Here is a 13,213-nt window from a genome sequence, read left to right as displayed (position 1 = left end):
TTAACTTACATATGTAAAATAACAAAATATCACAAAATATACCTAATCACTATCAAAATTACTTTTTGTTTAATTTACCTGCATGCATAGCAACCGTTTTTTAATTCATCTAAATAGATCCCTCTCTCAACTTACAGGAAGAGATGGGAAGGCAAGGAACAAAATTCTATGTTCTATACATGAACAGAATATTAGATAATGCTGGTGAGATGAAGTGGTCATGCAAATCCCTACATATAATAACTATTAAAAAAATAAATTTAATAAAATATTTAAAGAAACTGCAAGATATCCAAAAGCAGAGAGAAGCCAGAGGAAAATTGGCTGGGCGCAGTGGCTCACGCCTGTAATCCCAGCACTTTGGGAGACCGAGGCGGGTGGATCACGAGGTCAGGAGATCGAGACCATCCTGGTTAACACAGTGAAACTCTGTCTCTACTAAAAAAATACAAAAAATTAGCCAGGCGTGGCGGCGGTCGCCTGTAGTCCCAGCTACTCGGGAGGCTGAGGCAGGAGAATGGCGTGAGCCCGGGAGTCGGAGTTTGCAGTGAGCCAGGATTGTGCCACTGCACTCCAGCCTGTGCAACAGAGTGAGACTCCATCTCAGAAAAAAACAAAAAAGAAGCTAGAGGAAAATTTACTTTCAGAAAACTGCAACCAAAATCGGTAGAACCTGTGAGTTTACAGCTTACCAGCCACAGGATTAATTCCACTTGCAAGGCTACAAAAAAAAACATTGGTGGGAAAAATCGCAGCCTTACCAGCTAAATGTGTCAAATATCAGAATTCAGGATGGGAAAAGAAGCAGAAATGTAATGAGGAAGCCCTAGCAGCATGAGAACCACAGAATTAGTGAGACCCAAATTCAGAGCATAAACTTCCCAAATCTGGCTTATAGCTAGTCTACATATGAGTGGAGCAGACCCCAAGGGATCCGGCAAAAAAGAAGTCAGAGCCCAGAGAGATACCCACTCTTGAAAGATGGAACTACACAAGATTAGACCTCTGTGTCCTCACCCAAATCTCATCTCAAATTGTGGTCCCCACATGTTAAGGGAGAGACCTGTAATACCCACATGTCAAAGGAGGGAGGTGATTGCAGTTTAAATCCAGGCAAGTTCAATGCCTGCTAAAACAAAAATCTCAAAATCCTCAGGAAAAAAAAAAAAATCAGTTGCTGCAATGACTAGTTTTCAACCAAAAATTACTAAATATGCAAAGAAACAGGAAAGTGTGACCCTTACTCAGGAAAAAAAATAATGGTGGTCAATAGAACTGACTTTACAAAGGTGATTCAGATTCATCTGCCATCTATATAATTCGCTGCTAAGTCGATTGAAAAATTAAGGGAAGCTGTATTCGTCTGTTTTGTGCTGCTATAAAAGAATACCTGAGGCTGGGTAATTTGTAAAGAAGGGAGGTTTATTTGGTTCCTGGTTGTGCAGGCTGTACTAGAAGCATGGCACCAGCATCTGCTTCTGGTGGGGCCTCAGGAAGCTTCCATTCATGGTGGAAGGCAAAGGAGAGCAGCCGTGTCACATGGAGAGAGAGAGAGCAAGAGAGGGATGGGAGGTGCCATGCTTTTTTAAACAATCTGCTCTAGTTTGAACTAATACAGCTAGACTCACTCAGTATCACAGGGAAGGTGCCAAGTCATTCATGAGAGATCTGTCCCCATGACCCAGACACCTCTCAGTAGGCCCCATCTCCATCTCCAACAATGGGGGTCACATTTTAACCTGAGATTTGGAGGGGACAAATATCCAACCTGTATCAGAAGTATTTTGGCCTGAAGGAAAACGACACTGGATAGCAACTGTTTAAAAGAGCATGTCTCCTCCCCACTCTTGCTCCCTTGCAGATATGAATGACACCACCAATCACCGTAACCTGACAGTTCTAAACATTACACCCAACAACTGCAGAATATACTCTTTTAAGTCCCCACAGAATGTTCCCAAAGATAGACCACACACTAGGTCATAAAACAACTCTCGTTTTCAGATTATTAAAATATAGCAGATTATATTCTCTTACTGCAGCAGAATTAAATTAGAAATCAACAAAAAATGAAACATCAGAGATAGCCCCCAAATATCTGGAAATTAAAAACTCACTTTTAAAGAACCCTTAGAAATCACAAAGTATTTTAGAAAATATTTTCAACTGAAAAAATAGTGAAAATTGATCAATTAGACTTCATCAACATTTAAAACTTTTGCTCTTTGAAAACCACTGTCATCAAAATGAAAATGTTTTCAAAACATATATCTGATAAAAAGCTTTTATCTAAAATATTTAAAGAGTTTTTGAAGCTCAATAATTTAAAAAACAATTAAAAATGGGCAAAAATATTTGAACAGACTCTTCATCAAACAAGTTATATGACCATCAAATAAGCACATGTTCAATATCATCCATCATTAGTGAAATAGTGAAATGTGAATTAAAACCAAAATCAGCCACCACTTCACACCTTATGGACTGGCTAAAATGAAAAAGACTGACAATACCAAGTACTAGCAAGGATGTGGTGCAACTATAACTCTCAGACATTGCTGCTGGTAATATATATATTGATTGCATCCCTCATTCTGTCTCCCTAAAAATGTTAATCCATAAAAAGGTAGTAAAAAATGTTTAAAGTTGGCAATGAACACCTGAAAAACACATTTGCTTTATTTATTTTATTTTCTACAGGTTTGACACTTTTTTTTTTTTTTTTTTTTTTTTTTTTGAGACAGGGTCTCACTCTTTTACCCAGGATGGAGTGCAGTGGCATGATCTTGGCTCAAGTGCTTTCCACCTCAGCCTCCTGAGTAGCTGGGACCACAGGCGTGCACCACCATGCCCAGTTGGTTTTTGTACTTTTAGTAGAGATGAGGTTTCACCATGTTGCCCAGGCTGATCTCGAACTCCTGAGCTCGAGCAGTCTGCCCACCTTGGCCTCCCAAAGTGCTGGGATTACAGATGCGAGCCACAACACACGTTTGACACTTTTTAAATCCACTAAATTGCAGAGTAACTAATAGCCATTGCCACTTCAAAAACCAGTTCATTGATGGAAATAATGTGACCTCACAAGCAGCTTCAGGGAACTTTTCACTGAATTTGTGGGATCCATCAGAAGTGAAAAGGCAGAATTCAAGCACCCAGTCTGACCTGCCTCAGCTCAGCATCCTTAGGTCCTCCCTCTCCTCCAAGGCTCTGAATCTGCCTGGGGAAGAGCATGGCAGTTGCAGACAACCCCTGCGTCCCTCCCCAGAATCAGGACCCTTGGTATCACTGCCTCCAGGAATAGCAGCAGGACCAGGCAAGACCAAGGTCAAGCTCTTTCTGCCACCTACCTGTGGTTTCACACATCAAGCTGGAATCTGTTAACAGTTTTTGTTATTATTAGTAGGATGTCTACACCACAAATGATTTCGTTACAGATTCAAAAACAGCCATTTGGTAGAAAATGACCACTGATGAGTCTCCCAGGAAAGAGGATTTACAAAAAGCTTCCTTTTCATTTTAATTTTTCTCTAGATCCCTTAGTCTATCTTAAATGGCGAAAGAACATGACCATTCAAAAAAGTGAAAGGGCATCAAAATCTGAGGGCAAAGGCTGTCGTGAGGAAAGGAGATGAAAGCCACAGGGGCTAAAGCTACGACTGACTTTGCAAATAATTAACCAAGAAATGAAGAAGTGGTCTGGATGAGAAACTGCTGTATCTCACTGAGGAAAAAACAAAAAAGTGAGAAACACAAATTTATCGCATCCTGGACAGGTCAAGGACACACACAATGTGAACATGGCTCAGAACCAAATTCAGCATCTTTAGCACCGGAGAAAAACATCTAACTCATAGTACATCCATGGCAGTTTACTGAGTAGATTGATTTTTGTTAAAATTGAGAACTTTTTGACAACCAAATGATGGGGCTGGAATTAGTTAGGTGAGAGATGTTGACAGCCTTTAAAAATTAAATAAAGAGGCCAGGCATGGTGGTTCATGCCTGTAATCCCAGCACTTTGGGAGGCTGAGGCAGGAGAATCACTTGAGCCCAAGAATTTGAGGCAGCAGTGAGTTATGATCAGGACCCTGCACTCCATCCTGGATGACAAAGAGATCCCATTTAAAAAAAAAAAAAAAGAGAGAGAGAGAGAAGAAAAGAAAGAATGAAAAAAAGAAAGCAACTTTAAAGAAGAAAACTGGTGGCCAGGCACAGTGGCACACACCTGCAATCCCAGCACTTTGGGAGGCTGCAGCGGGCAGATGGCTTAAACTCAGGAGCTCGAGACCAGCCTGGGCAACGTGGCAAAACCCCATCTCTACAAAAAATACAAAAATTAGCCAGATGTGGCTGGAGTCCCAACTACCCAGGAGGCTGAGGCGGCAGGATCACCTGAGGTAGATCACCAACTACCAGGGGAGTTGAGGCTGCAGTGAGCCATGATTGTGCCACTGTACTCCAGCCTGAGCGACATCAAGCAAGACCCTGCCTCAAAAAATTAAAAAAAAAAAAAAAAAAAGACGAGACAAATCCCTTCAGCAAAATGGTACTAGTCCCACACTTATCACTGCTGACTGCCTTCGAGTCAGAGATTTTCACCCTAACTTTGTTATCATGGCCGGACTCCCTCTCTTCTGAGGTAATGTCTATAAATCTTGGCATCCAAGGTGCTTTTGCTCCACATGTCAGCTATTAGCACTGGTATTTTTCCTGACAACTAACTAGTAACACTGAAGGAAAGAAATGAATTTTATACCATTAACTACAATTAGGTGTTTTTTAGAGGGGACATGGCACTGCCTGGAAATTAAAGGGACATGCTTTTGACCATGTTTGCCACTGAGATGAGAAATGTGGTGGAAATGGAATCCATACATGGGGTTCATTTACACCCAACTTAATCCACAAGAAAAGATTCTCTCCACATAGCTGGTGCTGAGGGAACCCTCCAGACCAGGCAGACCCCTAGAGAGCCCCCCTCAGTCCAGCCTGAAGTGGTGGCCGTGCATCCCTCACCTTTCATCTTGGTCGTGTAAAACCCAACAGCCGCTCCACGTCTCCACAGGATTTTAGCTTGTTCCTTCACAGAGTGAGGTAGAAAAAACATGTCATCATCATCCAAATTTCTCTCCAGTCTTCCAAAAACAATGACGTTTAGAATGAAAAGCACAATCCTTTCCCCAAATGACTGAACCTTTGGAAAAAAAAAAAAAGAAAGAAAAGAGCAACAATAATCACGTGAGACAAGAGAGGAAAATCATATGCAATAAATTCTGTGCTTGGACGTGACCCACACATTGGGGCCAGGTGTGAGCTCCTCCATCGAAGATTCATTTTGTGCTCAAAGATCCAAAACGTGAATCATGGCATCTCACAGAGGCTTCCACACCACTGACCTTTCGCACCATGCGGCCTCCAGGAGCAAAGAACAACGCCAGGGGCGGCCCCTGGGTCATCAAGACCACGGACCAGGAATGTGAGACGACAAAACACAATCCATCACATGGTAACAAAACAGGAATTTAACACTGGGGGACTGGGCAACCCATTTCAACTGACTCGCTGGATGTGTCCTGAAATAAACCCAATCTGCCATTTTCATGACAGCAGGCCCCAGAATTCTGGCCGTCAGAAGGAGGGTAAATAATGTGGGAGATCAATTGCTACACCAAAAGCAAGTGAGTTTCAACAGCTTGTGACCAATTTGGAGCACACACTGGCATCCTAATCCCAGAGAATTACAGGGACTCGGGGCACACCCCTTCTAAGGCTGTAAAATTGAACCATCTCTTGCCTGTAGCAAAGTTATCACAAGTGAGGAAATTGTATTGTGGTCAAAGTCAGGCCCACACAGTTAGAAGCTTTCCCCTTCGCAAGTCAAAATGACTTCACACTCCTGCCTATTAAAATGCTGTGCATTTGTGTAGCCCACGGATGGCAAATACGTGGTAGAAACCAAGGTCTCCCACCCCTGGATTCAGAGCAGACCTATCTGTCCAGCTAAGCGTGGACACGGTCTCAGAAGCCTCCTTAACGCAGCCCTCCAGACAGTCACGAGCAACTGCTAAAATGTGGCACGAGGTGAAACCAATCAGCTATTTACGAAGTGACAATGCTGTTGTATTGGAATTTACTCTGCAACACTGCTAGGTGACAGCCTCTGTGTGTGTGTATTTGTCACTTCATCCTATGCATTACCTCTAGATCAACAAGGCCACTAGCTGGTCCATGACATCCACCCACATGCTCCCATTTGATTCTCACCACCTGGCTGGAGAGGTCCTGGTTCATAGGTGGGGAAATTGAGGCTCAAAGAGGGTGACTACATTTATTGATTTCCCTGCCTCATTTCAAAGAGGACTTGAGACAGCTGGACAAGGGATCTGTCAGAGGCAGGCACAAAACAACAGACTGGGGCTTTCCAGTCCAGCCAGCGGTTTTCTTCTTCATCTTCATCCATTAGAAATGAGATTTGGGGAAAGGGGATAATACAAATGTTAATACTTCATTTTATATTTAATACTTGACCCTTGGATTATCATCCTCATCGTTTGTGGTTTGTGGGTTGTTACCCTGGATTTGCTGGGAGATCTTCAGCAATTCACAACCTCTTTGAGTCTTGGTTTCCCCCTCCAGTCAAGGGATAAGATCCTTCATGTGGTCTCTAAAATACATGCATGTTTTCAAATGCTCTGGTAATAAAAATAAGGCAGCTTGCAGCAAATGGCAAGAAGTGTTCAGTGCCAATAAACTTATGAATTGGCCAGAATGTAAAATATTTCACCTTCATCTGGAGTTAAATCTTAAATGAGAAAAAGATTAGTGAAAACCACACTAGCTTGGCTTTGAGAAGCCATCACATTTTGTATCTCAGACAGCGGCAGCCAAATCAAGTTCAGACATTAAGAATAACTAGCTAGTCACAAAACCAGATTGGTGTCGTGGGGGAGGTTATATTTTTCAACTTATAAAACCAAAAAGTTCAGAAGAAAGCCAGAAGACAAAAGCAGATTGCATCTGGCAGAAGGGAAATATCCAATCAAAAACTGGCAGGAGAAAAAGGAGGAGAAAGAAAATGTACTTAATTTGTCCAATTTCATTACGGGGGAGGAAAACGTGTGACATGTGATTTTGACTCAGAAATGTTTCTGAAAACACAAAACTAAGTTCCAGTTCACATCCCTCATTAGGACCACTAATTAAGTTAACAGGAAAAACATTAAGAAATCTTGTGGGGTTTTTTTTGGTAATTTGTGAAGAAGAGCTGGCTAGGAAACAAAATGTAATTAAAAGAAAAAGAAAAAAAGTCAAGACCTAAAGTTCTACAAACAGAGAGAGGAAATATTCCCTTGTACAGCTGGGGTAGGATAGATCTTTACAACATGGTTCATTAAGTGGAAATAACACCCAAGTTTCTTTTTGTTCATAATATAGGCCACATTTTCAGAAAATGTGGGGGTTTTCTCATTTAAACTTAGAAGAAGAGATGACAAATGAAGGAAGTAACAACTCTTGTTCTGAAAAAATTATTTGAGGAGCCATTCACATTCTTCATAGCATTCAGAACAGTCAATCATTAAGTGGCACCTGGCCCACCTGTGGCACCAGAGCTGGGACAGCAACGCAAACCAAGATGCCAAGCACCACACTGGGTACATCATGCTCACTTGCTGAATCTCAGGCCATCTCTAATGTGCTGGAAGAAAAACCTTTTCAAAATAATATCTACCGAGTCAATTAAAACGACACCTAAAAAAGACAACTCATAGAATGGGAAAAAAATAACTGCAAATCATATATGTGATAAGGATTATGCATACGAAAAACTCTGCATATGAAACTCTGCATATGAAAAACTCTCACAACCCAATAGTAAAAAGTCAAATAGCCCAATTAAAAAGTGGGCCAAGGATCTTCATAAACATTTTCCCAAAGAGGATCTATAGATGGCCAATCAGCACATGAAAAGATGCTCACCATCCTTAGCCATCATGGAAATGCAAATTAAAACCACAGTGAGATTCTACTTCACACCTAATAGGATGGAGAACATTAAAAAGACAATAACAAGTGCTGGTGAGGATATGGAGTGACTGAAACCCTCAGACACTGCTGTTGAGAGTACAGAATGGTGCGGCTGCTGGGGAAGGTAGTTGGACAATTCCTCAATATATGAAACATAGAGTTACCACATGACCAACAATTCCACTCCTAGATATATACTCAAGAGAATTGAAAATATGTATCCTCAAAAAAACTTACATACAAATGCTTATAGAAGTATTATTAATCATAGTCAAAAAGTGGATACGATTCAAATGTCCATCAACTGAAAAATGGATAAATGAAATGTGGTATATCCATACAATGGACTATTATTCACCCCAAAAAAAGAATGAAGTACTGATGCATGCTACAGTGGATGAACTCTAAAAAGATTTTGTCAAGTTAAAGAGGCTATTTACACAAGACCACCTGTCATATGATTCCATTTATAGGAAATATCTAGAATAGGCAAATCCATAAAGACAGAAAGCAGATTAGTGGTTTCCAGGGACTGGGGAAAGACAGGAATGAGGAGTGATGCTAATGGGTAGAAAGCGTCTTTTTAAAATGATGAAAATGTTCTGGAATTAGTGGTGATTGATATACAATGTTGTGAATATATTAAAACTCCCTGCATTGTGCACTTTAAAAGAATGAAGCTCATGATGTGTGAATTTATCTTAATGAAGCTCTTGTTTAGAAAAAAATAAAGAACTAATTTTTTTAATTGCTCATCAGAAAAAATAAAATAAAATAAAATAAAACCTGTATTAACAACTTGGGAACATTACCTGAGACCTCTTATAGGGATTATCTAATTTCAGAACCTTCGAGGTATTTGTTGTGTAGATGAAGACATCGAGGCTGAGTCACACTGCCAGTAAGTGAGGTAGCTGGGTACAAACTTCCATCTCCATGACATCAGGCTGGAGATCTTTGAAGTGTTGTGCCTGAGACTATTTCCCCTCTCTGTCTGTAGAACTTTAGGTCTTGACTTTTTTCTTTATCTTTCAATTGTATTTTGTTTCTTAGCCATTCTCCATACTGAACCTGAAAGAAAACTGATATTTCATTCATTATTTACAGGGCTCTATGAAGGCAACTGAATGGCAGGCCAGACAACTGTAAACAAGATCACACATTTCAAGACTGCAGGGAAGCATCATCCTTCTTCCCACCTATGGAGTTAAGATAAATATACCAGTCAAATGAAAATGAGTGAATGTGAGGCACACAGTCCAACTCTCAGCTGGGTACTGGCTTCCTCCTTAGCCTTGGCCCCAGCCAAAGTTCAGCCAAGAGGACACCACCTGGACCTCTGAGAAGCTCCTCTGGCTCCTGCCTTCACACCTGCCATCGCAGGTCTCTGCTTTACAACTGCTCAACAGAGGCACAGCTCTTCAAAGATCACCAGGTCTGATGTCAAGGAGACAGATGTTTGTACCCAGCTAAATCACTTACTGGCTGTGTGACTCAGTTTCAATGTGTTCATCTGCAAAACAAATACCTTGAAGGTTCTGACATTAGATAAGCTCTATAGAGGCTCAGGTAACATACAGGATAATATCTGCTATAATTCTAACTTACGCTAAGTGCCAATAAACATTACCTGAATGTACTAAGCAGAAGTTTCCCATACAACAGAGAGATGGTGTATATTAAAGTTTTAAAACTTAGACATGAGGGGCCACTCAGGAAAGTAAAATAGACTTATCAGTAGCCAGATATCTGTTATACATAGCACTGAGTGCTGTTTTCCTTGCTAGCAGGGTGTTATGGATTGAATTATCACCCCCAAAAAGCTGTTGACATCCTAACTCCCAGTTGTGTGAATGTGACCTTATTTGGAAATAGAGTCTGCTGATCAATCAACATGAGGGGATTCAGTTGGTCTCTAATCCAATATGACTCGTGTCCTTATAAAAAAGGAGGATTTTGACAGAGACAGACACACACATAGAGAACAATGTGGAAATACAAGGAGAAGGTCATCTACAAGCCAAGAAACGCCTGAGGTTACTAGAAGCTAGGAGGGAAGCCAGGAACAGATTCTCATTTACAGCCCTCAAAAGAAAACAACTCTGTCGATTGCTTGATTTCAGACTTTCCAGCCTCCAGAACTGTGAGACAATACATTTCTGTTTTGTGGTACTCTGTGGTACTAGGAAATGAAGACATGGCTAGACTGCTTTAAATTATCAAATTATCAAGTAAGCACTGTGACTTTTAAAATCTCTTTTACAATGTTCATTTAAAATTGCATCAACTCACCTTCATCAACCCTTCTCTTGCGGGATCAGAGGTTCTTAGTGCATCTTCTGTGGACCACAAGGATTCCTTTATGTAAACAGCCACAACTGGAGAGAAAGCCAAGAGAGGATGATGTGCACACAGCAAACTGGCTAACAGAGGGGCAGCTTCACAGCACAGAGCCACTGACAAGGTGCAAAGGGAAGATGATTTGTGGGGAAAGCAGGTGATATTTTTAGAGCTGAATTTACTGAACAGGAAAGATTGACCACTCTCACATGAAGCGGGCTTCACAGATGTTTCAGAGGTGGCCTGTTGTTGACACAAAACAGGATATATCCCAGTGTTTGGGGACACAGCAGGATACACACCAATATTGACAAATCCAATGAGTAAGAATTACCTTTTTTTGAGTCAGATTATCGCTCTGTCACCCAGGCTAAAGTGCAATGGCGCAATCTTGGCTCACTGTGAGCTCCACCTCCCAGGTTCAAGTGGTTCTCCTGCTTCAGCCTCCCAAGTAGCTGGGACTACAGGTGTGAGCCACCATGCCTTACTAATCATTGTGTTTTGTAGAAACAGGGTTTCGCCATGTTGGCCAGGCTGGTCTCAAACTCCTGACCTCAAGTAATCCACCTGCCTTGGCCTCCCAAAGTGCTGGGATTACAGGCATGAGATTTGTGGGTACATAGTAAATGTATATATTTATAGGATATCTGAGATGTTTTGATACAGGCATGCAATGCATATTAATGGAGTATCCAGCAGAGCACTTACATCTGTAATCCCAGCACTCTGGAAGGCAGAGGTGGGCGGATCACTTGAACCCAGGAGTTCAAAACCAGCTTGGGCAACATGGTGAAACCCCATCTCTGTGAAAAATACAAAATAATTAGCTGGGTGTGGTGGCACATGCCTGTCATCCCAAATACTTGAGAGGCTGAGGCTGGAGGATCACTTGAGTCCTAGAGGTCAAGGCTGCAGTGAGTCATGGGTGCACCACTGCACTCCAGCCTGGACAACAGAGTGAGACTCTGTCTTAAAAAAAAAAAAGGGGCCGGGCGCGGTGGCTCAAGCCTGTAATCCCAGCACTTTGGGAGGCCGAGACGGGTGGATCACGAGGTCAGGAGATCGAGACCATCCTGGCTAACACGGTGAAACCCCGTCTCTACTAAGAAATACAAAAAACTAGCCGGGCGAGGTGGCGGGCGCCTGTAGTCCTAGCTACTCGGGAGGCTGAGGCCGCAGAATGGCGTGAACCCGGGAGGCGGAGCTTGCAGTGAGCTGAGATCCGGCCACTGCACTCTAGCCTGGGCTACAGTGCCAGACTCCGTCTCAAAAAAAAAAAAGGAAAGACAAAAAATGATGTATCTGTCCCCTCAAGCATTACATCCTTTGTGTCACAAACAATCTGATTCTACTCTTTTAGTTATTTTAAAATGTACAAGAATCACATTTTAAGCACCAAAGTTACTTTGGTTGTTTTCTAGCATCTTTTTTATACCCCTTTGATCATCATTTTTATATCTGCCTCTCAAGGCCAGTATTTGAGCCTGAGGGTTCCAGAATCCACAGAATTATAAAAGAGGCCTCTTCCCAGTCAAATCTTTTTAGATGGAGATTTGGAGGAAAATGTGAACACGGAGTAGAAAAAAAAGCAATTGAACATTTCACATAAGCCTCAAGATTTTAAAACATATGTTGTGGACCACTCGGGGTTAGCTGCCACAGCCTTTCTCCCTGTTCCTCTCTGCTACTGAAGGAACTTTAGTAGAAAACTCTGTGAAGACCAAGCTACAGTGGTGTGATGGTTAATAATGAGTGTCAACTTGATTGGATTGAGGGATACAGAGTATTAATCCCAGGTGTGTCTATGTGGGTGTTGCCAGAAGAGTTTAACATTTGAGTCAGTGTGCTGGGGAAGGCAGATCCACCCTTAATCTGGTGGGCACAATCTAATCAGCTTCCAGCAAATATAAAGCAGGCAGAAAAACGTGAAAAGGAGAGATGGACCTAGCCTCCCCACCTACGTCTTTCTCCCATGCTGGATGCTTCCTGCCCTCGAACATCGGACTCCAAGTTCTTCAGCTTTGGGACTCAGACTGCTTCTCCTTGCTCCTCAGCTTGCAGACAGCCTATTGTGGGACCTTGTGATTATGTAACTTAATACTTAATAAACTCCCCTTTATACATATATATATAATACTTAATAAATTCCCCTTCACGTATGTATATAGAATACTTAATAAACTCATATATATATATACACACACACCCCTATATCTCCTGTATGTATCCTGTTAATTCTGTCCCTCTAAGAGAACCCTGACTAATACAAGTGGCATTAGCCAGGTATTAAACATTAACTCTGCATAGCCAGCCCCTCCTCCCTAGAGACCAACAGCATCGAACTCACCTTGTCAGTTTCATATGGGTGAATTATATCATCTCTGACAATGGTTCCAAAATTGACAGAGTCAGCTGGGAGCAAAGAGCCAATTAAATGCTTGACATCTGCCTTCATTTATTCGACTCAATTCACTTCCAAAATGGCACCTACTAGAACTTCCAGGAGCTTTATAAGCTACAAGGATTATTTTCCTGCTTAACAAGGTGAATCAATAAAAGCTGTGGAAGTTACTAATATGCTGTATTGCTGTAATACAGATGTTCAATTTGCTAATACAATTTCAAACAAGAAATGTGTTATGATTCAGTGTTTATGTGGTGCCTTGCAAGTTTCACGGTGCACTGCAGACCATTAATTAGTCACACAAGTTGTCACAAATAAGACTGAACTGTTGTTGTTTTTTTTCAAAACTCATCTTAAACTGCTAAGTATACATAACAATGAAACTGAAGTCCAATCACATGTAACGGTTAAAAACAAACTGCCCTCAAAACCAACTCTTGAAAA

The 13,213-nt window shown here is 41.5% G+C and overlaps 1 protein-coding gene across 1 annotated transcript in view; it reads right to left on the bottom strand.

Moving 5' to 3' along the window:
• FAM169B (family with sequence similarity 169 member B) overlaps positions 1 to 12,820 on the bottom strand; it is a 47,558-nt gene extending 34,738 nt beyond the window's left edge. Inside the window, 4 exon segments of the mRNA XM_021933646.1 lie at positions 5,017 to 5,257; positions 10,318 to 10,403; positions 10,548 to 10,608; positions 12,713 to 12,820. Coding sequence (XP_021789338.1) covers positions 5,017 to 5,257; positions 10,318 to 10,403; positions 10,548 to 10,608; positions 12,713 to 12,820 — 496 coding nt within the window.
• Between the last annotated feature and the right edge of the window lie 393 nt (positions 12,821 to 13,213).

Source organism: Papio anubis, chromosome 7, assembly GCF_008728515.1.
Source record: "Papio anubis isolate 15944 chromosome 7, Panubis1.0, whole genome shotgun sequence".
NCBI lineage: Eukaryota > Metazoa > Chordata > Mammalia > Primates > Cercopithecidae > Papio > Papio anubis.
This window is presented reverse-complemented; position numbering and strand designations above follow the sequence as displayed.